The sequence below is a fragment of the Schistocerca nitens genome, chromosome 1 (genome assembly GCF_023898315.1).
Source record: "Schistocerca nitens isolate TAMUIC-IGC-003100 chromosome 1, iqSchNite1.1, whole genome shotgun sequence".
Lineage (NCBI taxonomy): Eukaryota > Metazoa > Arthropoda > Insecta > Orthoptera > Acrididae > Schistocerca > Schistocerca nitens.
In genome coordinates this window covers 964438300-964462220 of record NC_064614.1, presented here as the reverse complement: position 1 = coordinate 964462220, position 23921 = coordinate 964438300, and the positions used below count along the sequence as shown (strand labels likewise).

At 37.7% G+C, this 23921-nt stretch overlaps 1 protein-coding gene across 1 annotated transcript in view; it reads left to right on the top strand.

The window, feature by feature from the left end:
- Positions 1 to 23040, top strand: part of LOC126194933 (maternal effect protein staufen-like) — a 201056-nt gene extending 178016 nt beyond the window's left edge. The window contains exons 10-12 of the mRNA XM_049933319.1: positions 4885 to 4980; positions 6085 to 6179; positions 22484 to 23040. Coding sequence (XP_049789276.1) covers positions 4885 to 4980; positions 6085 to 6179; positions 22484 to 22541 — 249 coding nt within the window. The 3' untranslated portion in view covers positions 22542 to 23040. The remainder of the gene's footprint in view (positions 1 to 4884; positions 4981 to 6084; positions 6180 to 22483) is intronic.
- The last annotated feature ends 881 nt before the right edge of the window (positions 23041 to 23921 follow it).

The following is a 23921-nucleotide window of genomic DNA, read 5'->3' as shown; positions in this document are numbered from 1 at the left end:
GGTCAACGTCAAGGAAAGTGGCGTGGGATTTGGAGTAGGACCAGGTGAATCTGATGGAACCGAAGGAGTCGAGGTTGGAGAGGAAATTCTGGAGTTCTTCTTCACTGTGAGTCCAGATCATGAAGATGTCATCAATAAATCTGTACCAAACTTTGGGTTGGCAGGCCTGGGTAACTAAGAAGACTTCCTCTAAGCGACCCATGAATAGGTTGGTGTACGAGGGGGCCATCCTGGTACCCATGGCTGTTCCCTTTAATTGTGGTATGTCTGGCCTTCAAAAGTGAAGAAGTTGTGGGTCAGGATGAAGCTGGCTAAGGTAATGAGAAAAGAGGTTTTAGGTAGGGTGGCAGGTGATCAGCGTGAAAGGAAGTGCTCCATCACAGCGAGGCCCTGGACGTGCGGTATATATAACAGAGGGAAACATTCCACGTGGAAAAAATATATCTAAAAAGAAAGATGATGAGACTTACCAAACAAAAGCGCTGGCAGGTCGATAGACACACAAACAAACACAAATATACACACAAAATTCTAGCTTTCGCAACCAACGGTTGCTTCGTCAGGAAAGAGGGAAGGAGAGGGAAAGATGAAAGGATGTGGGTTTTAAGGGAGAGGGTAAGGAGTCATTCCAATCCCGGGAGCGGAAAGACTTACCTTAGGGGGAAAAAAGGACAGGTATACACTCGCACACACACACATATCCATCCACACATACAGACACAAGCAGACCAAAGGTCTTTAAATATGTCTGCTTGTGTCTGTATGTGTGGATGGATATGTGTGTGTGTGCGAGTGTATACCTGTCCTTTTTTCCCCCTAAGGTAAGTCTTTCCGCTCCCGGGATTGGAATGACTCCTTACCCTCTCCCTTAAAACCCACATCCTTTCATCTTTCCCTCTCCTTCCCTCTTTCCTGACGAAGCAACCGTTGGTTGCGAAAGCTAGAATTTTGTGTGTATATTTGTGTTTGTTTGTGTGTCTATCGACCTGCCAGCGCTTTTGTTTGGTAAGTCTCATCATCTTTCTTTTTAGATATATATATATATATATATATATATATATATATATATATATATATATATATGATTATAATAGAGGGAAACATTCCACGTAGGAAAAATATATCCAAAAACAAAGATGTGTTTTTGGATATATATATATATATATATATATATATATATATATATATATATATATATATAACATTCCACGTGGGAAAAATATATGTAAAAACAAAGATGATGTGACTTACCGAACGAAAGCGCTGGCAGGTCGATAGACACACAAACAAACACAAACACACACACACAAAATTCAAGCTTTCGCAACAAACTGTTGCCTCATCAGGAAAGAGGAGAGGGAGAGGGAAAGACGAAAGGATGTGGGTTTTAAGGGAGAGGATAAGGAGTCATTCCAATCCCGGGAGCGGAAAGACTTACCTTAGGGGGAAAAAAGGACAGGTATACACTCGCACACACGCACATATTCATCCACACATATACAGACACAAGCAGACATATTTAAAGACCAATATGTCTGCTTGTGTCTGTATATGTGTGGATGAATATGTGCGTGTGTGCGAGTGTATACCTGTCCTTTTTTTCCCCCTAAGGTAAGTCTTTCCGTTCCCGGGATTGGAATGACTCCTTACCCTCTCCCTTAAAACCCACATCCTTTCGTCTTTCCCTCCCCCTCCCCTCTTTCCTGATGAGGCAACAGTTTGTTGCGAAAGCTTGAATTTTGTGTGTGTGTTTGTGTTTGTTTGTGTGTCTATCGACCTGCCAGCGCTTTCGTTCGGTAAGTCACATCATCTTTGTTTTCATATATATATATATATATATATATATATATATATATATATATATATATTGTGGGTGTTGGGGAAATTACCCACTTACTATATCCAAAAATTCATCTAATGAGTAGAAGGAGTTGCCATTAAGAAATTCTTGTAATTTCCTTTTAAATGCTATATGGCTATCTGTCAGACTTTTTGATGCTATTAGGTAAGTGAGCAAAGACTTTTGTGGCATCATAATTTACCCCCTTCTGAGCCAAAGTCAGATTTAACCTTGAGCAGTGAAGATCATCCTTTCTCCTAGTGTTGTAGCCATGTACACCGCTATTACTTTTGAATTCGTTCAGATTGTTAATAACAAATTTCATAAGTGAATGCAATGAACACTCTTTTACTCAATGATAAGATACCCCAGAATATGATGCCATACGAAAGACAGTGATAACTTTTGACATGTATGGCAACTCCTCTCACCTTATTCTCTCTACTCATATGTGCAGCTAGTTTATAACCACTGATATTTACCTTTTGCATATCAGACACAATGTGAAGCTCAGACAGGCATAGTATATCTATTACATTATAAGATTCAGTGTCATCTAAACAAACCAGGAGCTCATCTACTTTATTCTTCAATCCCGGGATATTTTATTGAGAAATGGTGGGAACAGTGGATGAGCCTTTGAAAATTAGGAATAGAATATTATGAAACAAAAAAAGAGAGTTTTTGTAGTGAGTGGTATTTGTGGTACTACATTTTCTTCAGTGCATTTATATTTCTGAGTGACTTTCCTGGAATCCAGTTCCAATTGTAGGTTGCCTATATAACTGGTTCCATGGGCAACAAAAATTTTACTTTTATTATATAATTATTGACCAAATTTAAAATGCTATTAGAATCTACTCATTAAATGGTATAAATCTTATGTTACAGGTTTAACAAAGTAAGACAAGTATTACAGTTAGAAACTGTGTATATATCTTGAAGCAGCATAATTCACTACATGCAAATAACCAGATTATATTCACCCATTATTTAAAAATAAGACCTAGTGACTTACAACAAACTTTACACACAATTTCTAACATTTGTGGAGTTTTTCTCTTGCTGACAGCCTTCCAAGAAACAATAAAAGGAAAAAAAATTGTCACTATGTTTTCATTGTTTGTGCAGTTTGTGCAGCATCAGGCAAGATGTTATAATTTATTACTTCTTTACCACTGACTCTATTTGCAACACAATTTGTTAGACAGTATTCGCATATACCACTAAATGCTCTTGCAAAATTATATTACAGCACAAAGTTCTGAAGGTAGACATCATAGGCATTAAGATGGAGGGGAAACCTGTTTTTACTTGAAATAGAGTGTGAAGTACCCATACTATATTCATCCAGGTTTCATAATGAGAACAGTTACTGACTTCCAACAAACTTAAAGCATGATTTCAAACCTTTTCTAAACGTTTTCTTGCTTATATGCTTAATGCCAGATATTCAGTACATTAATTCTTTTGTAAAGTAATCAGACTTTTGAAATTGTTTTATACGTAAGTGTTCAATTCTTTAAAGAATTGGGTTTACTGGTGTATACTAATGGATGATTGAGGTCATATTTTCTGTAGCTTTTTGGTTTCCACCTGCATTGATAGTTCTTGGTCTCTTCTGATTCACTTAAGGACTTATTTTTTGTCACTCTCATGTACAGGTTGACAGTGACAGGGGAGAAAGACTAACCCTGTTGAATCAAAATACATCAGAGTAAGGACACACATAAATAGATAATGTCACTGAATTTATTGTCATTTATTTCCAGAGACTCTTCTGTTGCCACCCTCATGAAAAAGGAGACTTGTAAAATCTGACCAGAATATCAGTATTGTAAAGTATAAATTGGCTTCACTGTACTTCACAGTACAAATAGATATGAATGTAATATTGGTATGTGACAATCTACACACTTACTGTATTAAGAATAACTGGGAGGTGATTTTTCTACCCACTAAGTTCTGGCAGTAACTGTTACAGGAGTTAACTGATACGATCAACACGTTCAAACCACTTGTCATTGAATAAAAATAAAAAGTAGTAGCATTAAAACTCTGTATTGCAAATGAAATGTTTGACAGTTATTTTCATGTATGAAACTAAAAAAAAAAGTGTTCTGCTTTTAATCATCACAAATAATTTTGTGATTTAGGGTGAAATGGGATGGCAGTTCTACAGGCTGCTCAAGAAAATGCCTATCATTAAAAGGAAAAGTGTTGATTGTTTAGAAATGATGGGAAGTTGTTCCAATGGAAAATGTATCCTAGAAGTGGAGCTAAGGTTATGACTCGTGGGCAATACAAAGACTTCAATGGAACATTTTCTCGGAAGACTACTTGACATCTATATGCATAATTTGGTGGAATTATCAGGGATTTTTGTGGCAGATAGACACTAACAGAAACAACAACACTAAGAAGCAGTTGTGTGACATAAACAGAAGTTGGTTGGTGTGTTTCAACATCTAAAAGGTGATGTCTCTTCCAATATCCTACCAGCTACATAAGAGTGGCGCTAGTAGTGCCACTATGATGCAGATCAGGTTTGCTTTAAATATTTGCTGTAACAGTCGTGGGCATTTGTTACCTTTGAGATTGAACATGATAAGTTGATGTTAGTCAAGAAAGCCTAGCCAGCCGTGGTGGCCAAGCGGTTAAAGGCGCTACAGTCTGGAACCGCGCGGCCGCTACGGTCGCAGGTTCGAATCTTGCCTTGGGCATGGATGTGTGTGATGTCCTTAGGTTAGTTAGGTTTAAGTAGAAAGCCTTTACAGTGACAAAGATACCACTACTATCACCTCACTGAGTTTGAATGTGGTTGTTCAGAAATGACTAGTGTTGTAAACACATAGAGCAGTAAAGCTGGCAGGAAAGATGAAGAACTGATAAAATTAAATAAAGATTTGGGGGGGGGGGGGGCACACACCTATGCATGAAAAAGAAAGTACATAACAATGAACAAATTTAAAGTGTCATTAGGTAAGATATTATTTGTCATCAAGTTAATATGTGTGTAACAAAATATTGCTTGTTTTATGCAGCCTAATGATGAATTCTTAAGTTTGGTATCATTGGCAACAAACCAGCCTTCACTTTGTCTCGGTGTTGGATCAACAGTTGATGCCTCACAGGAACAGGTGAGTTTGTTTGTAAATCACTTTTCATCTGTTTCATTAACTGATGTTCATAAAAAAGTTGCTGTCAAAAAAATTCATGCATGTAGAAGTAAATTGTGTCCTCATTAATTTATTCTTTTTATTTATTTATTTATTTATTGCTGTACAAATGTTGTGCGTGCATGCCCATCATCAGCAGTTTCTTAGCATGTGCCAAAGCAATTTCTGATAATATAGTTATCTAATTATATGACAGGGATATTCACTATATAAGTTTGGATAATGTGTAACAGCGAAATTTGTATTCTGATTACCACAGTCATAAAATTAGATGATTATATGAACCTTATCAGCTAACATCTTAGGTATGTGCTATTAATTGTGATGTTTTTTGCATGGTGGTTAGCAACATGCTGGAATATCATTAATGCAGACCACGTTACTTTTTATGTTCATGACTGTGACTGCTTGGAAGATTGTTACTGGAGTCATTCTCCAACTTCACTGCTAGTTCTGTTAAGAGACTCTATAACAATTTTTTACTTCCTTTGAATAACATAAAAAGTCCATTTGTTTGAATAACCCATATATTGACATGATGTAAAGAGCTTCGGTCAGTACCAATATTCGGCACTGACTATATGAAGCACATTTCATTCATTTATTACACATCATAACTTTCATTACTATAGATAGCACCTTAAGACACCTGCACCACTCCAGAGTAGGTAAGCAATCCTTGGCACTCATGTTTCCACACCCTGCAGTTATGCCCTCCCACAAAGTTGCTGGGATGCCATCCCTTCTTGAAGATTCGTGTCATCCCTCGACATCACTCACCACATGCAGATAAAATAACAATCCTCACAAAATATGTGTGGTTTTACCTGCAACACCTTATTTTATAATTTTCATTTGCAAGTATCATTCTCTGATAAGAAGAAGTAAGGATAAACATCACGTCTCTGGAGTGTTATGTACTGCTACAGAAACTAGTACTTATAAGATGCAACTGATAGTGAACATGTGTGCCCAATACTTATCTGGCAGTAAGTAAAGGGCAGGCGGGCGTGCGTTTGTGTGAATTTGAAGTAATACATTCTGCCACCTAATATTTAATTTCAGGCTGCCCTGAGAGCTTTGAAGGCCTTGTGGAAACTGGATGTGGAACAAATCTCGTCTAACTCTGCTCCCAATAAAACGATGGGCTGGGGAGACTGGTAAGTGTTTGCAATATCTGCTTTGATATTATTATGTTATATAGGGCTTGTATGACAACTGTTTACAGTGTACCACAGTGGTGTATAGCAATTCAAAATGAACAGTTTGATGTATAGGACATTTGCAGTTTACCAAGCTGGGAAACAACCTTGGATTGGCCTATAAAAGCCACCTAAGCTACAGCATATGTCAGCTATAAGAGATGTTGACTGAAATTGCCGTCAAATATTAGAAACACATTGTTGTTGCCTCTATAAAATGTAAAATTGATGTTTGTCTAAATTTTATGTTGAAATGTTTTTAATTTTAAAAGTATAAAACTAACAGTTAAATAGTTTTGTATGTCTGGGCTTCTTACTACTGTGCTTGTAGGTTTTAAGTTTAGATTGAATTTTAAATGTGAATTGCTTTTGCATAACATTTACATTAAGTCTTCTATCTTTCATTACCCTCACGAAAAGGTTTAAATTAGTAAAAGTAACAAAATAGCTGATGTCAAAATTCTCACATGATGAAGTTGCTACAGTGTATGTAGTTTTTGTAGGCCAGTACAAGGTTGTGTCCCTCCTTAGTAGACTGCAAGTGATCTACATCAAATTATTCGTCTCAAGTTCCCTTTATCGCTGAGGTATTCCCTTTACCACTGAGGTACATCACAAACAGTTACCATTTACACCATGTGTCCTCTCTGTGTATCGTATGTGCACTTGGGTATTGTGACACACCCTTTATTCCTTCTGTTTATGTAACTCTTGTTTCCCACAACCTCCATCTTGTTACATGGTATAGCATGATAGCTTCTCATTTTAATCTATGTATTTACTGCAAACTAATTCAGCTTTTCCTACTTTTGTTAGTATGTCACTAGGATCCAATGTTTTAGGAAACTTGTTTAAAGTTCTGGATAATAAAAGAGGCAGTATATGATAATAAGTCAGACGACTTACACTGCTGTTCACTGTTTTGTTTCATAATCTGAAACTGACAACTATTGCCAGTTCGGAGATACTGTCCCCCGTTTGTGATAGGTAGGCCTAACAGACGGTAACACCAAAGATAAACATAAAGCGTTGTATTACAAGAACAAGAAGTGTGCAGCAACATCCGTCTATCCGTGTCTCTCTCACTCATGTTTACTGTACAGTCTTGGCATCTTCAGAAATGCCATTTTTGACTTTGTTATGATGATTTAAAAATGGGTCTTGGCCCGAAACTAGTCATTGTTTTAGTAGTCAAATAAAAGGTACTCATACACTCATTTTATACTAAGCACTCTTTCATCCAGCAAGAGGAAGCAAGGAATTGTTGAGCATAGAAGTCTTCAGGAGTTTTACTGGTGGCCAGGATTTTAGTCAGACAAGATTTAGGGGAATAGGAAGAGAGTAGAAACTTAAAAATAAAATTTTGAAACAGGTAGGACTTAAGTTGTGTAATCAACCTTTCACCAAGCACAGCTGAACAGATTAATGAACATCAAAATTTTCTATCAGTTATTTGTCAACAATCAAGAGCAGTTACACCTTGACTTAGCAGCTTCCCTTCTCTTAACCCTTTTCGTTGCTGTGTGCTTCTGTATTGGAGCAATTGCTCTGTCGTTGGGATATGCTGATAGCTCTGTTTGGTACATTGCCCCCACTCCTGCTTCATTTCAACAGTACATTTATCTGGTTATCAACATAAATTTGTAAGAAGTAAACAGCTACTTTAGAACATGCAATACATTTATTCCCTTCTGGATCATTTGATGGATTGTTATGGCTTTCTGAATGTAAAGTATCAGATTGATACACAGTGTTGGATTGCATTATTTTATGGAAATTTTATTATTTTAGGTGGGATATGCTTGATCATGGCAAGCTACAGTAATATATTCAATCCCCTTGAGCCAGAACATATTTAAGAAGTCACAAAAAATGGTTCAAATGGCTCTGAGCACTATGGGACTCAACTGCTGAGGTCATAAGTCCCCTAGAACTTAGAACTACTTAAACCTAACTAACCTAAGGACATCACACACATCCATGCCCGAGGCAGGATTCGAACCTGCGACCATAGCGGTCGCGCGGTTCCAGACTGTAGCGCCAGAACCGCTCGGCCACCAGCGGCCGGCAAGAAGTCACAAAGACTGTGTTTGAATAGGATAATAATGAAGTTAAAGATGGTTTTGAAGACAAAATGGACACCGTGAGTGACTAAGATGTTGAAGTTCAGCAGAAAGATTCAGAAACAGATGAAAACAACCATGAGGATGATGTAGAAGTACTTGAGAAAAATGAGTGTTGTTATATTGGAATTAACAAAGACACAACATGAAATAAAGTTCCACCATCAGAGAGAGTATGCTTCATGGCCTGTAGTATTATCTGAAAGTTACCTAGGCCTACAGGAGCAGCAAAAGCAGTGAGAACAGCTTTGAAATGCTGGAATTGCCTCATAGATGATGACATTTTGTCTATTATATTTCTGTAAACAAATCAGCATATTGAGAAAACAAATCTTCATTTTGGTCTTAGAGAGAGAGAGAGATGGAAAACCAACAGATGTTATTGATTTGAAAGCCTTAATCAGTCTCTTATTTTAGCTGCTGTTAACAGTAGTAACAGGAAAAGCTTAGGAGATCTGTGGGTAGCCAATGGGGACAGTATTGGAAAGTGTTCACCTCATAATGAATGTAAAGTATTTCAAATTCATAATGTAGTGCCATTGCTGTCATGCAATCCATGATGAAAGGAGACGATTTCACAAGATAAAGGCAATAATTTATCAATTTTGTTGCCAGTTGACCGCCGTGGCTGTGGAACATGATATTTTAAGAAATACAGCAATCAGCAGTTTGTAGTGGCATAAATAAAATACATAAAAAAGTGGCCATTGCTGTATTTCTTAGAATAAGATAATTGCAATTCGAGAAATATTTTCTATGTTTGTACAGAACTGTTATAAATCCTATACTCTAGGAAAAATGTTACAGTAGATGAGAAACTGGAAGAATTCTGTGGAAGGTGCAGCTCTTTCCGATATGTAAATGCAGCAGGCCAAACAAACAATACATTAAGATATTTGCTCTTGTGGACGCATGAATATTTTACCATATAATTGGAATCGGAAGGATTCAATGACATAAGCAACCGACCTTTAGAAGTGGTTCTGTGACTGTGTGAATTTGTTTAGCAGTAAGCTCGAAAGTTTTGCAGATGAGTGGTTCGCCAATATTGGCTTGATAGGAGTGTTAGGAAGGAAAAACTCTTTCTTTTGTTTTGAAGACAAGAAGTGTGAGATTCCTCCGAAGTTTACTACCACTAGAGGAAGATCTGTCCAGAGTTCACTTTTTGACCTCAAGAAATGATGTATTGCAGTTTCCTATTATTCTAAAAATGTATATGATCCTAGTGTGAGATTAATTCAGTAGATGCTTACAGAGAAGATAAACAAAACTAATCCATTGTAACATTTTATAATGGCTCAAAAGGTTGAGTCAGAACTGTGGATGAGTTGACCAGTTCATACAATGTTGCAAGAAATGAGCACTTTTGGCCCAGGGTTATACATTTTGCAGTGATCAATATGAGTGGAACAAAAGCATGAATAATTTTGTTTTGGCAGCAATGGAACATGTATCAGAAGAAGAAGATTCCTGAAACAACTGTCTTTTGCATTAGTTTTGCATCATTTGGCGTGAAGAAGTTTGGACACCACAGAAATTCATTCGGACCTTCAGCAGATCCAAAAATGTTATAGACTGACATTTGAAGAAGTAGAAGGTGAAACTTGGGTCAAGAGGAAGAAGTGTAATACCTGCACAGTGAAGAGAAAACTGACAAAATATTGTTGCAAAATTTGTTAAAAGCCAATCTGTTTGATGAACATTCAAACTTCCTGCTCTGACTTCGGTAAAATTTCTTATTTGTTATCACATTCCAGCAGTGATGATCGAGACAACAGAATTATTAATATTATCATTGTTCTTGTTCTTTTATATCATCTTCATCTTTCTGTGAAGATATTTGCCATTTATAAAGTGTTTAATTATTAAAATGTAATAAAACAAGTGTAATTAAGCGATGTGATCAATTTTGCATACCACATCTGATATCATTACAGAGAATACCACATCCCATAGAGGGTTAACTGAAAATGGAAGCATAGAGGAGATGTAGGAATAAGCTGAGAAGAACAGGCTGTGGAAAGAAATACAAAAAATCTTCAAACTACAAGAAAAATTAATAAATTAAAAATAGATCTAAAGTGATGTAGTTTTGAACAGGGGAGTGATTGAGAAAAATGCAGAGATTGCAGAATAGGTCTCTGCCTGTGTAGCATTAAGATGTTAACCCTTATCTCGCGAGTTGACTTTTCTGTAATATATACCACGAGATGGGGCCTGTGGGACCCCTATGTTTAAAACGAGATTTAAGGCAAAAATCATTTGAAATTTTTAATTCATTTTCACAATTATTTAAGTGTTGATTAAATGCTTTAAGTTTATTTTATTGCAGTAAACAAAGCCTACAGCATTTTACTGTTTATCATACAAAAGCACATAATTTTGTGTGTGTTTTTTTTTAATAGTATCCATAAATAGACTGTTAAAGTGCTGAACATTTATGAAAAATGGTAAAAAATATCAGCAATTGCTTAAAAATCGCAGATTTTAGATCATTTATTGTTTTTACCAGTTAAATTCAGCATTTTTACTCATCCAATTTTGTGTTTTTTTTTTTTTTTTTTTTTTTTTTTAAGTGTGCATAAATAGACTCTGTAGCAAATAAATTCCCAAATGAAACTAAATTCCAGGATTTAAATTTTGACATAAAAATTCCACCCAATAAGTTCAGAAAAAAATGTTAACACACAAGGTACACTTGTGTCCTTGGGACCCAGATAAATTTTGAACAGGTTTTAGAAGAAAATAACAAAGTTGATAAAATTTAAATACTAACTATTTAATATGGTAGAATTAATCCAGATACAAAGCCAATTTCAGTATTTCTGGTAATCTCCTCCATAAATTGTATAAAAAGACAGTGAAGTACTTAAAGCACAAAAAGTGAGAAACATACATTTGTCAAGTCTTACTCATGAGCTATAAACAATAACCTGTATAACTGTAACTACACATTTACAATCAAAATGGACTGTTCTTCAAAGCTGTAAACCGAAAGAAAAGTTCAAATACAGTATAAAGATTTCTGCAGTCATAGCTTCTGGGAAGATTCTATGGTAACATTTTCAGCCAAATGATATACCTTATTTATGAAAATGGTAAAAAAAGCAGCAATTGCTTAAAAATCTCAGGTTTTAAATCATTTATTGTTTTTACCAGTTAAATTCAGTATTTTTACTCATCCAAATCACCAAAACACTATGAGCACAACACACGCTGTCACTTCCACTTGTATCATCAATATCACTGCCCACTGGTTCGTTCTGAGTATTGATGATGTCTTCCTCACCCATTTTTATGAAATCTAGTACAATAAAAGAAAATAAACTTTCACTGCAGGTACAACTGGGTCATTGGGACCCATGTGCTTTTATAGATGCAAAACTAGCAGAGACACACGTGTGACAATGCTGTGGGCTGGTAGCCAACTGAATGATGGGAGAGCAAAAAATAAATTTCTCTCAAGTCCCTAGGACCCAGGTGTACCAGTTATGGATTAAGTATTTCAGTGAAGAAGCAGAGAGGTCCCCATCACAACTTTCCCAGAAGTGCTTCCTCTGAATGATACTCTTGTTTGATAGCAGAACTGTGATCACTGGCTATTGTAAAATCATCATCTTTTTTGCTTATTTCTTGATCTATATTATTGACAACTTCCTCCGTAGACCGACTAACAGTTTCATCAAACTCGAGAAAGTTAAAAATGACACATTCGTGCCAACACATAATGAGCTATACGGTACTGTACTGAAGGATACAAGTACATAGTTCACAAGGTGCGGTTTAAGAGACTCCAACACCTATCAATAACATGTGTCAACAGTAAATACAGAAAGCGATAACGCAACTGACAACAAAATGCCATAGGCTCGGCAATCTAAGGAGGGTAGGGGAGTATAGAAGCATTCCACCACAACTGCCCTAGGAGAGCAAGTTCGAAAATTTTCGCACAGTCTGAGAGACCACACCTAATGAGTTAAGTTGTCCAAGTAGTTGGAATAGTAAAGTCACAGCCCTTGTGTTGAAGTGTATGCGTTGTGGCAGGGTATTGCGTAACAAGTATATTTGTCCATTCATCTTCCTAAACCAATCAGATTGTGGAGTCTAGGGAATTCTTTTCAAAGAAAAGTGGTGTAACCTGAGGTGGAATGTGTTATCTATAGAAAGTGACATGAGATTCACTGTTGACTCTCTTGGCACTGGTAGACAACTCCATACATATTGTTACCTGAAATAAGTACTGGTTCTTGTGATCAGATAGTTTCCTTCATATTTACATAAAAAATGTTATGCCCAGCTGTAATTATGACTCATAAAGTAAATATTTCAAAATACATAATACCTTTTAATTATGGCCTAATTTAAAGGTAGCTTTTGTTCTCCCTGTATTATGTTATCAATAAGAATAGAGTTTGTTCCAACTAATATTCTTACTTGCTTCTAGGTACTTATCTGACATAATTGAACCTAATTTTCTTTTTCTACCCCCTCAATGCTTCGTCATGGTCATTTGCTTTTTCTTTCCCTTTCCTTCTCATGTCAGATTTTCAAATACCTGCTTTTTACAGCTTTTCATTGATCTTTCTGTTACTATAATTTGTCTCTTTTTCTGGATGAATTTGTACTGGAGTACCTGAATAGTCTCATTTCCTTCAATAATTTCGTCCAGTTTGTTGGAACTTGGACTTGAGGGTGTCACCTTTCATTTGTTTGAGCAGCTCTGTTGCCATGTGGCAGGTAGTAATTTTTTTCTCTCTCTCCATTCAATTGAAGAGACATTTTGGAAAACATTCATGTGAACAGACAGTATGCAACATGTAGTGTCAATGAAAAAGGTAAGAAGTTTCAAAGTATGGTATAATTTAGAAGTTTATATAAACCTTTTAACCAACTGATTACCGAAGCAGAATTGTTCAAAACGACGAATCTCTTAATGCGTAGTTCACCAGAAGTGAGTTCCAAATTACAAAAGAATAAAATGTTTATGTAGTAATATTCCTGAGATGCCCTGGACCTCTACAAAGACCAAATACAGTTTTTCATCTCTTTTTATTGGTCTTTTTTGTTATAGAAATGTGTACTGGAGCTTTTCAAAAAATGCTATCACTCACAAAAGAATGTGACCCTATTTACAGTAATAATGTGTTTCTTTTCTTATATGTTTTTCAACAGTTCGTGTCACAAACCAACACACATCGCATCCTTTGGTCTGATTGGATTTCTCCTTCAGCCGAATGAAGTGCATGTAACATAAAACAACCAAAGAGGTTGTGATGGGCAGGAAGGATAGCCTGAAATTGGGGAGGCTGCACTTCCTTGTTTTTTATTGCTGAATCGTCTACAGCAGATATAGCTGTGCTGTTTGTGGTTCTGCGTGAACACAATATATAAAGAGCTTGGATTTTAATTCACCAGCAGGCCATTAGATTGGTGATAAGAGCCTTCAAACAAACCCCACACCCAACCTTTGTGCTGAGGCTGCGGAACCATCTTTAACTGTCTGGTGGAACTTTACTTCATAGTGCAACATGTATGTGTACCAGGTCGGTCACATGGTCTTCAACCTAAAATTATCTTTTTGATAGTCAGTGAATATGCATATGCCGTCCATTTGGGAGTAACATAAAGGTGCAATTTGCAGAGCTCTGTATTAGAGTGAATGACTGAAGGCAGTATAATTTGTTGGCAAGTTCTAGTGAAATGTACATGCTTTAGGACTGAAGGAGACCCACTCACCGAAAATCAAAAGCATTGAGTTGTCGACAGGCACACACAAGAAAAGAAAAATAGTTGCACGCCTGTGTACGCGCTCATGCCCACACGCGTACACACACATACAAACACGCGCACACACCCTAGGTGCATTGGGGATTGTGTTGGGTGGGGGGAGGGTAGAGGGAGTAAACGGGTGGGGGTAGTGGTCGGACGTCAGTGACTAGCTACTCCGGAGGAGGCTGGCTAGAAATGCAGGAGGGACGGGTGGCAAGTGCACAGGCTGGGCATGTGATGCACAGGTATCAAAGCCAGCGGGGAGCAGCGTATGCTGAAGGTGATGTAGGGATGTGGGTTGGGATGAGGATGATAGGGTGGAGGAAGGAGGAACTGTTGGATGGAGGTTGTGGGGGCAGTGGGTTACAGTAGTGTTAGGCTAGGACAATTACCAGGAGCAGAGGATATGCTGCAAGGACAAATGCCATCTGTATAATCCAGAAAACCTGGTGGTGAAGGGGAGGATCAAGATTGCTCAGGTTGTGAAGCATTCATAAAAATTGAGCATGTTATGATCAGCTGCTTGTTGTGCCACTGGGTGGTCAATATTGTTCTTGGCAACTGTTTGGTGGAGGCCATTTATCCTGGTGGACAGGCGGTTGGTAGTCATACCGACATAAACATCTGAGCAGTGTTTGCAGCAGAGATGGTGTGTGGCATGGTTGCTTTCACAACTGGCCCGGCCTCTTATGGTGTATTATAAGCCTGTGAAAGGGCTGGAGTAGGAAGTGCTGGATAGGTGTATTGAGCAGGTCTTGCACCTGGATCTTCCACAGGGAATGATTTCTGTGAGCATAGGAATGGACTGGGATGTTGTGTACATTGGGTGGGGTATGAAATACCACTTCAGGAGGGAAGGGAAGGATCTTGGTTAGCATGTCTCTCATTTAAGGGCCTGATGGTACATAATCAAAGCCCTGACAAGGTATATGAATCAGTTATTCCAATCAAGGGTGATATTGGGTGATGAGGGGGGCACTCCCTTGGGGGGGGGGGGGGGGCGGCTTGTGCCTGCCTGTGAAAGCCTTCATGAGACCTTAGATGCACTGGGAAAGGGAGTTCTCATCATAACAAATACATCATCCACAGGAAGCCAAATTGTGTATAAGGGATTTGTTTGGTGTGGAATGGATGGCTGCTGTTGATGGGTGTAATATGGACAGAGGAGTGGATGGAGCCATAAGAGAGGTGTAGATCAAAGTCCAGGAAGGTGATGCATTTGGTTGAGCAGGCTCGGGTGAAGCAGATGGGAGAGAGGTGTTGAGGTGTGAAGGAATAATGATAGGGTGTCTTGTCCATGAGTCTGGCTCATGAAGATACCACCAATGAACCTGAACCAGACCAGGAGTTTGGGGTTTTGGGAGACTAGTAAGGTTCTATGTGGCCCATAAACAGACTGGCTTAGGAGAGTACCATGAAGGTGCCAATGCCTATGTCATAGATTTCCTTTGAAGGGAGGGCATACAAATAAATCCATGGCACAACCAGCCTCTTTATGGGCCATTAGGTTCATTGGCTGTACCTTCATGATCCAGACTCAGGGACAAAACGTCATATCCTCATTCCTTCACGACCTCAACATCTTCTATCCCATCTGCTTCACCTGTACCAACTCGTCACAACATGTCACGTTCCTGGATGTTGACCTATACATCTCTGCTGGCTCCATCCTCACTTATGTCCACGTGAAAACCTCTAAATGCCAACAGTACCTGCATTTCAACAGCTTCCATCCCATCCACACCAAAAAATCTATCCCAAATATCCATGGCTCCCTTGGACATTCTATTTGTAGTGATGAGAAATCCCTTTCCCAGTATGCTGAATGTCTCATGAAGGTGTGACAAAGCAAGCTGGGATAATTTTAATTCCCCTCTTTTACCATCTGCCTCCTTAGAAATTCATATTGTTCTTAACTAATTACCATTAACATACATGACTATAATCTGCATTTCCATAAAAGAGGAAGGTTGACCCTCAGTTTTAAAGTAAAGAACAGCAGATCTACTTTTGAACCTAGTTTTATGTATGTAATTGATTTTCTAATTTATTTTGACTGTTACTATTTAGTACCTTTCATTATAGGGCGAAGTCAGTAATTGTTTCGTAAGTTACATTCTATTGTTGACGTATAAACAAATATAAATTCTGTACTAATTGTAAACATTTGGAAGACGAAATGCTAGTATTCTTGAAGTATATTCCAAAGTAATTAACAGTTTTATCAAAAGTGTTGTTTACATAACTTTATATGTTCATTTCATCATTTAAACAAATAATTCAGCCTAAACCTTGTAGAAGAAGAAGTAAATTTTTTGATGTATTCTGTTAATTTAATGAGATAAGTTTTAATTGTAATTTCTGTAAAGTAAACTTCGATCAATGTGTAGTTTCTGCACCTATTATTGTGAGGATATATAAGGGCCCGATTTTTGGTCACGGGACAGTCAGTCCACGGCCGAGTTTGATGAGGAACCTGTATTGCTTAGAACGACAACAATGTATCAACTTAACAGTGAAATAAGTGTTACACCAATAGGCCATATGTTAAAGCAGTGACAATGACCGTTCAATTTTGAAGGACTGTGAACTGTGTAATTGTGTTTTTTACTGCTCGTAGATGTTACGCAGAAAACTATTGTAGCAGTATGTGGAGGTTCGCCTGCAAACTATTAATGAGGCTTACAGAAAGTTTAAACAATAGTGCACTGGCCATACATATATTAGTGTGTATTATTGAGGGGGGGGGGGGCTGTGCAAAGTGAAAGAAAATCAGTGAAACGCAAATGTGTACCTGTCGGCTACATTATTTACAGTAGTCAGCCCACTTTTCAACCAATGTAGCAACGCAGTATGTCGACACCGAGGACAATCAATAAACGAAGAAGGTAGAACCGCTACAAAGGCTTTCACAGGCAAGCACTATCCCATGAACTTAATACACAAACAGATTTCCTGTGCCTTATCTTCACACACCCCACTCCTCCGACAGGCCCCACGAATCAGCTCCTACGAGTGTCCCCCTCAATGCTCAGTATCACCCTGGACTGGAAAAACTGAACCATATCCCTTTTCAAGGTTTTGTTTATCTATCACCATGCCTTGAAAAGGGGGACATGCTACCCGAGATCCTTTCTCTGAACTAAGCAATGGATGTTACCCTAACACAGTGTCCTCTGCTGCTGTAACCATCCTGGCCTGAATCTCTGATAGTCCACTGCCCCCACACCTCCACCCAACAGTATTCTCCCCTCCATTGTGTCACACCCTCCAAAATCACATCCCCATGTCACCTTCAGCATGCACCATTCCCCGCCAGTTCCATAATCTGTGCATCACATGCCCAGCCTGTGCACCAGTCACCCCTCCCTCCAGCATTCCTAACCAGCAAATCAGTTGCCTCCTCTTGAGCTACTAGTCACCCATCTCCAACTCTTCTCCCTGCCTCTCACCCTCTACCGACCCCACCCCACCCAACACATTCCCCACCCAACTTAGTCCACTTGCTGAAATGCATCTCTGGCATTATACATCCAGCTGGTACCGTATAGCAACTTAGGAGCATGCGTGCGTGCACACCTCTTGACGACCCAACTCTTCAGTGTTTCAGTGCTCAGTTTCCTTTATTCCTAAGGAATTGATGCTTTAACCCAAGGCTGGAGAAAGATTCCTTGTACTTCGTCTAACTTGAGACAACCATTTTATGAATTTTTAAATGTTCATCAAATTTGATATGTTATTTACCGTGATATGTCTGAGCAGGGCAATACTATTGGCAACTTACTATTTTCCCATTACAGGTGTCACTAGGTTTTGATTCCAGACAAATTTATGATCTTTGACACAGACCTTTATCCAGTGCTGAAAGTACTGGTGCAGACGAGATGCAACCAATCTGATTCCCTAAGTGCCCAATAGAATCTTTAGCAAATGTACCCAGCAAACAATATGGTACAAAATGTACAAGATGCCTTTCCATACTACAATGGCAAGGAAAGTAATTCTGATTCTTCTTGGCACTGGGCTTTGTATGAATCCAGGGAAATGAGAAAGCTGATGTTGCAGTGAGGAAAACAATGTATTACCTAGTGGTCTGTGGTATCCTTTAGGATGCTATTATCTTGTCGTTGAAGAGGAAATTTACCTGTCAGTGGGAGACGAGTGGCGGACAGTACAATACAACAAACTAAGGTTATACTCCAATTGAAATTATTTCATGATTTACATATCAGCAAGTCAAATGGTAGGAGCCTGGTGTCAGCCAATCGCAACTGTTTGTTTGGTTTCGTTTGCTCACTGTGTTGCCTATTCTGTGGGAACGATTAGCAGAGCCTTGCCACCTGACATGACATGCAGAGTCAGGAGGGCATTGAAGGTGGGGCAGGTCACAAGGGGACAAGAGGGGAAGGAGCACACAGAATGCAGTTTTGATTTGCCCCACAATAAAAACATTTTTATGCAAATAAGACAAAGATATATCAGCTGCTGAAGTTGGTATGCACAATAAACATTTTAGTTTCCGCACAAAATACTGAAAAGAAAAATGTCAGATTCACAATTTTTATCACATGATCCCAAATAAACTATTTGGTTAAAAGCTCACAGGTTGCCTATAGTGATCATAGTTATTGTGATGTTTCTGAAATTAAGAAATTTAAAGCAGTTTGTTTGGAGAGCTTGCTGTGAAAAATGTGGTCGTTTTATGCTTGATTTGAACAGGCCATGAATGTTGAGTAAATATAAGCTTCCTGTTATTTTTCTCTAAGAAAACTATGTAGCATGGAGAGCTGCATCAAACCAGTCTCAGGACTGAAGACCACAACAACAAGAAAACTATCTTCTCATAGGATTGTGGTCATAAGCTAGCTCTCAGTTTAGTTAGTATGCTACTTTTATCAATATAATAAACTGTTTTATTATTTTATTTCTACACCCATGAACATGAAAAGCTGAGAATTTATATAAATTGTTATCCCTTGGTTTTAGTTGTTAATTGTTGTATTAATAGGCAGTGGAGATTTATCTCACTAAAGGCATACAGAGCTAGAATCTGTGAATCATTCTTCAGCTCTTGATATCAAAGAACAATAAAAAAGTTGGGTAAACAATAAAAAAGTTGAGTAAACTGTTGGTAACAGTTATGGACATAACCTCGAGGATCTTGATAAGGCACGTTCCAGAAAACAATACATTATCAAATGGTTACAATAGAGAAATGGTTACAATAGAGAAATGTTCCCATACAAGATGACTGTCGAAAGGGCAAATTACTGGATCTCGTGGCTCATAATGAAGCAGCTTTATCTCTATATGTTGTAGATGAACTGTTAAAATAATTTAGACATTGGGTCCTTAGACTGCCATCATATCATTATCATTTCTATTCCACTGAAGTCATGTGAGCTGAAGTTAAGAGTTATGTAGCAAGGAACAACAAAAAAGTCTGCTTACAGAAGTGGAAAGACTGACAGAGGATGCTGTAAACCAAACTTGGTTGTCAAATTGGCATAATGTTGTAAGATACACGAAGGAAGTAGTAACGAAAGCTTGGAAGAATGAATGTTAGTGTAAAATAACACAGAACAATTTATTATTTCATTAAATTCTGACAGCATTTCTAATGAGTACACAGCCGATAATGAAAGTGATTCAAATATAACTGGCATGCATCTGTTAATGTTACAGTATGTTGGCAAAAATTCAGTTGTGTTCACCTCTTACAATTTTACACGCTTATTTAGATAATTGAAAACAAAAGAAAGTCCAGGTTGGAATATCAACAATATTACGTGGAGGATAGATTGCTACTCACCATAAAGATGACAAGTTGCAGATAGGCATGATGTAAAGATTGTTACTGATAATATGGAACCGTTTCTTTTATCGTGCCTGTATGCAGCTCAACATGTCTTCTTTATGGAGAGTAGCAGTCTATCTTTTCATAATATTTAGATAATTTGGTACATAGCAACATGTGGTTGTGTGACTTAATACTTGTGTGATTGCCATAGTGTGTGATTTTGGGATCTTATCACATTACCACCGCAACAGCCACAGTGGTTCTCACATCTGCACCTCCACCACCCCTCGCCCCTACCTACAGAGATGTCAACAGCAGCCAATAAGCAGACATGTTGTTTCTCTTTAATGCACATGCAACTATCAGTTGCATGAGCACATGGCATGTTGTGTACAGGGCAGCAACTCTGCTGCCCACCACTGCCATCTGTCAATCATAAAGTAAATTTAATTGGAGTACAGTGGAGCCCAACAGTTACAGCATGTTAAACATCCCTTCAAAAATGTAGACAGAGAGAAGCAGCTTTAACATGATTCAGAATAGGGCATTGTCCTCTGACAGTCACGTCCTCTGGTGGAAGCTTCCGCCAGTGTACAATGCTTTTGGCGTACCATTGTCTTTGCACCTCATTCACTATGAAAATTGTAATCAGTTCAAAAATAATTTAAAAAATGCAATTTGGTCAGAGGTCCTGGCACAAACAAACACAAATGATGCTTACAATATATTTGCTTCCACTTTTATGACATACTTTGAAATGTGTTTCCCAAAAAAGCTTTTGAGTTATAGATCATCTGGATCCAAAGGGACCTGGATTACACCCGGAATTAAAAAGTCAAGTGAAACCATGAAATTACTAAGTTTAAAGTTAAAAACATGTCATGATCAGCAGTTTGTTGAATATGTGAGGACATACAAAAAAAGACTTACCGCAAAGTAATAGCAAAAGCAAAATTATTAAGTAATGATAGATTAATAAGGCAGGCTAGTAACAAGTCCAGAATGATGTGGAGAATGGTAAAAAAAGAAACTGGGGATCAAACTAAAGAACAGGAAATCAATCTTAAAAATAATGAAAATATTTCCATACAAAAAGATGCCATGGCAAACTATGTAAACAATTATTTTGTAAATATTCCCCTTACTTTAAGTAGTAAATTTAAGTAACAACCAACAGTGACAACTCCCATGGAAAATACCAGCATGATGGCAATGCCAACAGATGAGCATGAAGTTCTAAAAGTCATTAAATGCTTGAAATCCAAAATGTCCTCTGGGTTGGATGATGTACCTGTATCAATAATTAAGAAAATTGCTCCATGTGTTGTCAAACCTATAGTGCACATAGCAAACTTGTCCCTTAGTGAAGGGATATTTCCGGACAAACTTAAAATCTCCAAAGTGATACCTCTATACAAAAATGGTGACAGACATAAAATAGAAAATTACCGACCTAGATCTCTCCTCCCAGCCTTCTCCAAAATACTTGAGGAATTAATGAAAATCAGGGTTACAAAATATCTAGAAAAACATAAACTAATAAATAACAGTCAACATGGCTTTCGAGCAGGGCACAGTACAGAAACAGCCATACTGGACTACACAACATAAATAATAAGAAATTTGGAGTCGAATAAACAGGTTGTTGGAATTAATCTAGATTTATCCAAAGCCTTCGATACTGTGAACCATGTAATATTACTAGAGAAACTTGAAGCAATAGGCATCAGGGGTACTGTTAAAAAATGGTTTGAATCTTATCTGCAAAACAGGTCACAATTTGTTGAGCTGAGATGATCATCCAACAATCTTCACAATTTTAAACTCATATCTGAACCAAAACAAATTGAAATAGGTGTTCCACAGGGCAGCATTCTGGGCCCATTGTTATTTCTAATTTATATCAATGATATACAGGCTCCAGACAGCTCAGCCAAAATTCTACTATTTGCAGATGTCACGAGTATCATAATTAGTGATATAAAAGAATCATTGTGTACTACAGCAGAGAAAATGCTCTCATACATACAGTCATGGTTTTATTCAAATAAGCTGACATTAAATACAAAGAAAACAAACTTTATACAATATGGTGAGTAGCTTACATGTTCTTCCTTGGTAGCATCTCTTCATCATATGAGTGTACTATTTCTTTGGTAGCAGGTCTAATAGTTCAAGAGACACAACAAAAATGGACAATCTGTGGTGATTATTGTTTTATATTTGACCAAAATTGCCATTTGTCAAGCAGTTTTCCCTATTGATAAGTGATCTAATGATAGTCATGACCACTTGGGATGATAGTAAGAGGATCTAAAAGATGCCCATCAGTTTTATTTATTTCACATGTCATAAATGAATTTGGCAGAAGGACAACAAAACATGGGACAATGCATTACATAATGCTCCATTATGGTCACAGATTTGTTTTTATATTTAAAAATTTTTTGCCACTTAATGCACAGAATGCTAACTATAGTATCAATGCACTCATATAAGAAATGTGTTTTTAATAAGTACATTAATGGTGTTGTGTTGCTGATTAATTATGAATGTCTCTCTTTTTTAAGGTTTCAGTGGTCAGAAGAAATGGTGCAAAGTGCTCGGAATACCTTCCACATTAAATAAGATAGTACATTCAGTGTCCTTGGTAGGTTGTAATATAGTTACACCTAAAAACTGTTGGTGAATAGTTATAATTCTTGTTTTTAAATTTACTTGGAGACAACATTTGTTTCACTTAAGAAAATAGTTTTGTATGATATTCCTGGACCTACATATGTCAGAGCTGAAGAAGAAAAAATTTACTGCAAGTTAGAATGATCAGAAGTACAAATCATTGAAAAACTTGAATTAATTCGTAGCGTGCTGGAGAAAATATTTTTTTATTTAGAGTTTTAACATACAAATACGGTAAAATTGTCATTTTGGAATTTCATATTTCCTGTGTAAGTCAACTAAATGTTGACGTTCTACATTTGTTGGCAAGTGCAATTTTCATTCTTGTTTTACAAGCATAGTAGGCATTTTTCATAACAGTGTTTATAAATGTTTAATTTTATATGGAACCATGTTTTGTACTTTAATGAGAAGTCATGTGCAATTAAATCACATAATTTTATTAAAATGTTTATCTTTCAGTTGTCTTCAATTTTTTAACATTGGAATTAAGGATAATAGGTGAAATACTACAACTATACTATTCGTTCCTACTTTTACCTCAATCATCTGACTACATACACACATCAAAACAAGTTTTGCATCACCCCAGTTCCCAGAACTCCTGAAGATAGATGTTGACTGTGGATATTGTATAACAGACACAGTCCCTTTGACTGTTCAGAGATATCACTAAACCTGCCCAAAGATGTAAACAACCATGCATGAATGGCACCTATTAGATGGAGGGGTCTGACAGCCAGTCAGTTCCAGTCATTCCACCAGGAAGGAGGTACACGGCTCATGTTGTCTGTAGTTCAGCCATGCCTAGACAGTCAATGTTGAGGTTTGATCATGTCTGTATTGTCACTTTGTGCCAGGAAGGGCTCTCAATAAGGACAGTGTCCAGGCATTCGGAGTGAAACAAAGGGATGTTGTTTGGACATGGAGGAAGTACAGAGAGACAGAAACTGTCGATTACATGCCTCACTCATGCCACCCAAGGTCTACTACTGCAATGGATGACCGCTATCTATGGATTATGGCTCGGAAGAACCTTGACACCAACACTACAATGTTGAAATATGCTTTTTGTGCAGTCACAGGATGTCTTGTTACGACTCAAACTGTGTGCAATAGGCTTGATGATGTGCAACATCACTCCCGATGTCCATCCTGAAGTCCATCTTTGCAACGATGACACCATGCAGTGCGGTACAGACGGGCCCAACAACATGCCAAATGGACCGCTCGGGATTGGCATCACGTTCTCTTCACCGAAGAGTGTCCCTTAAGCCTTCAACCAGACAATCGTCGGAGACGTGTTTGGAGGCAACCCGGTCATGTTGA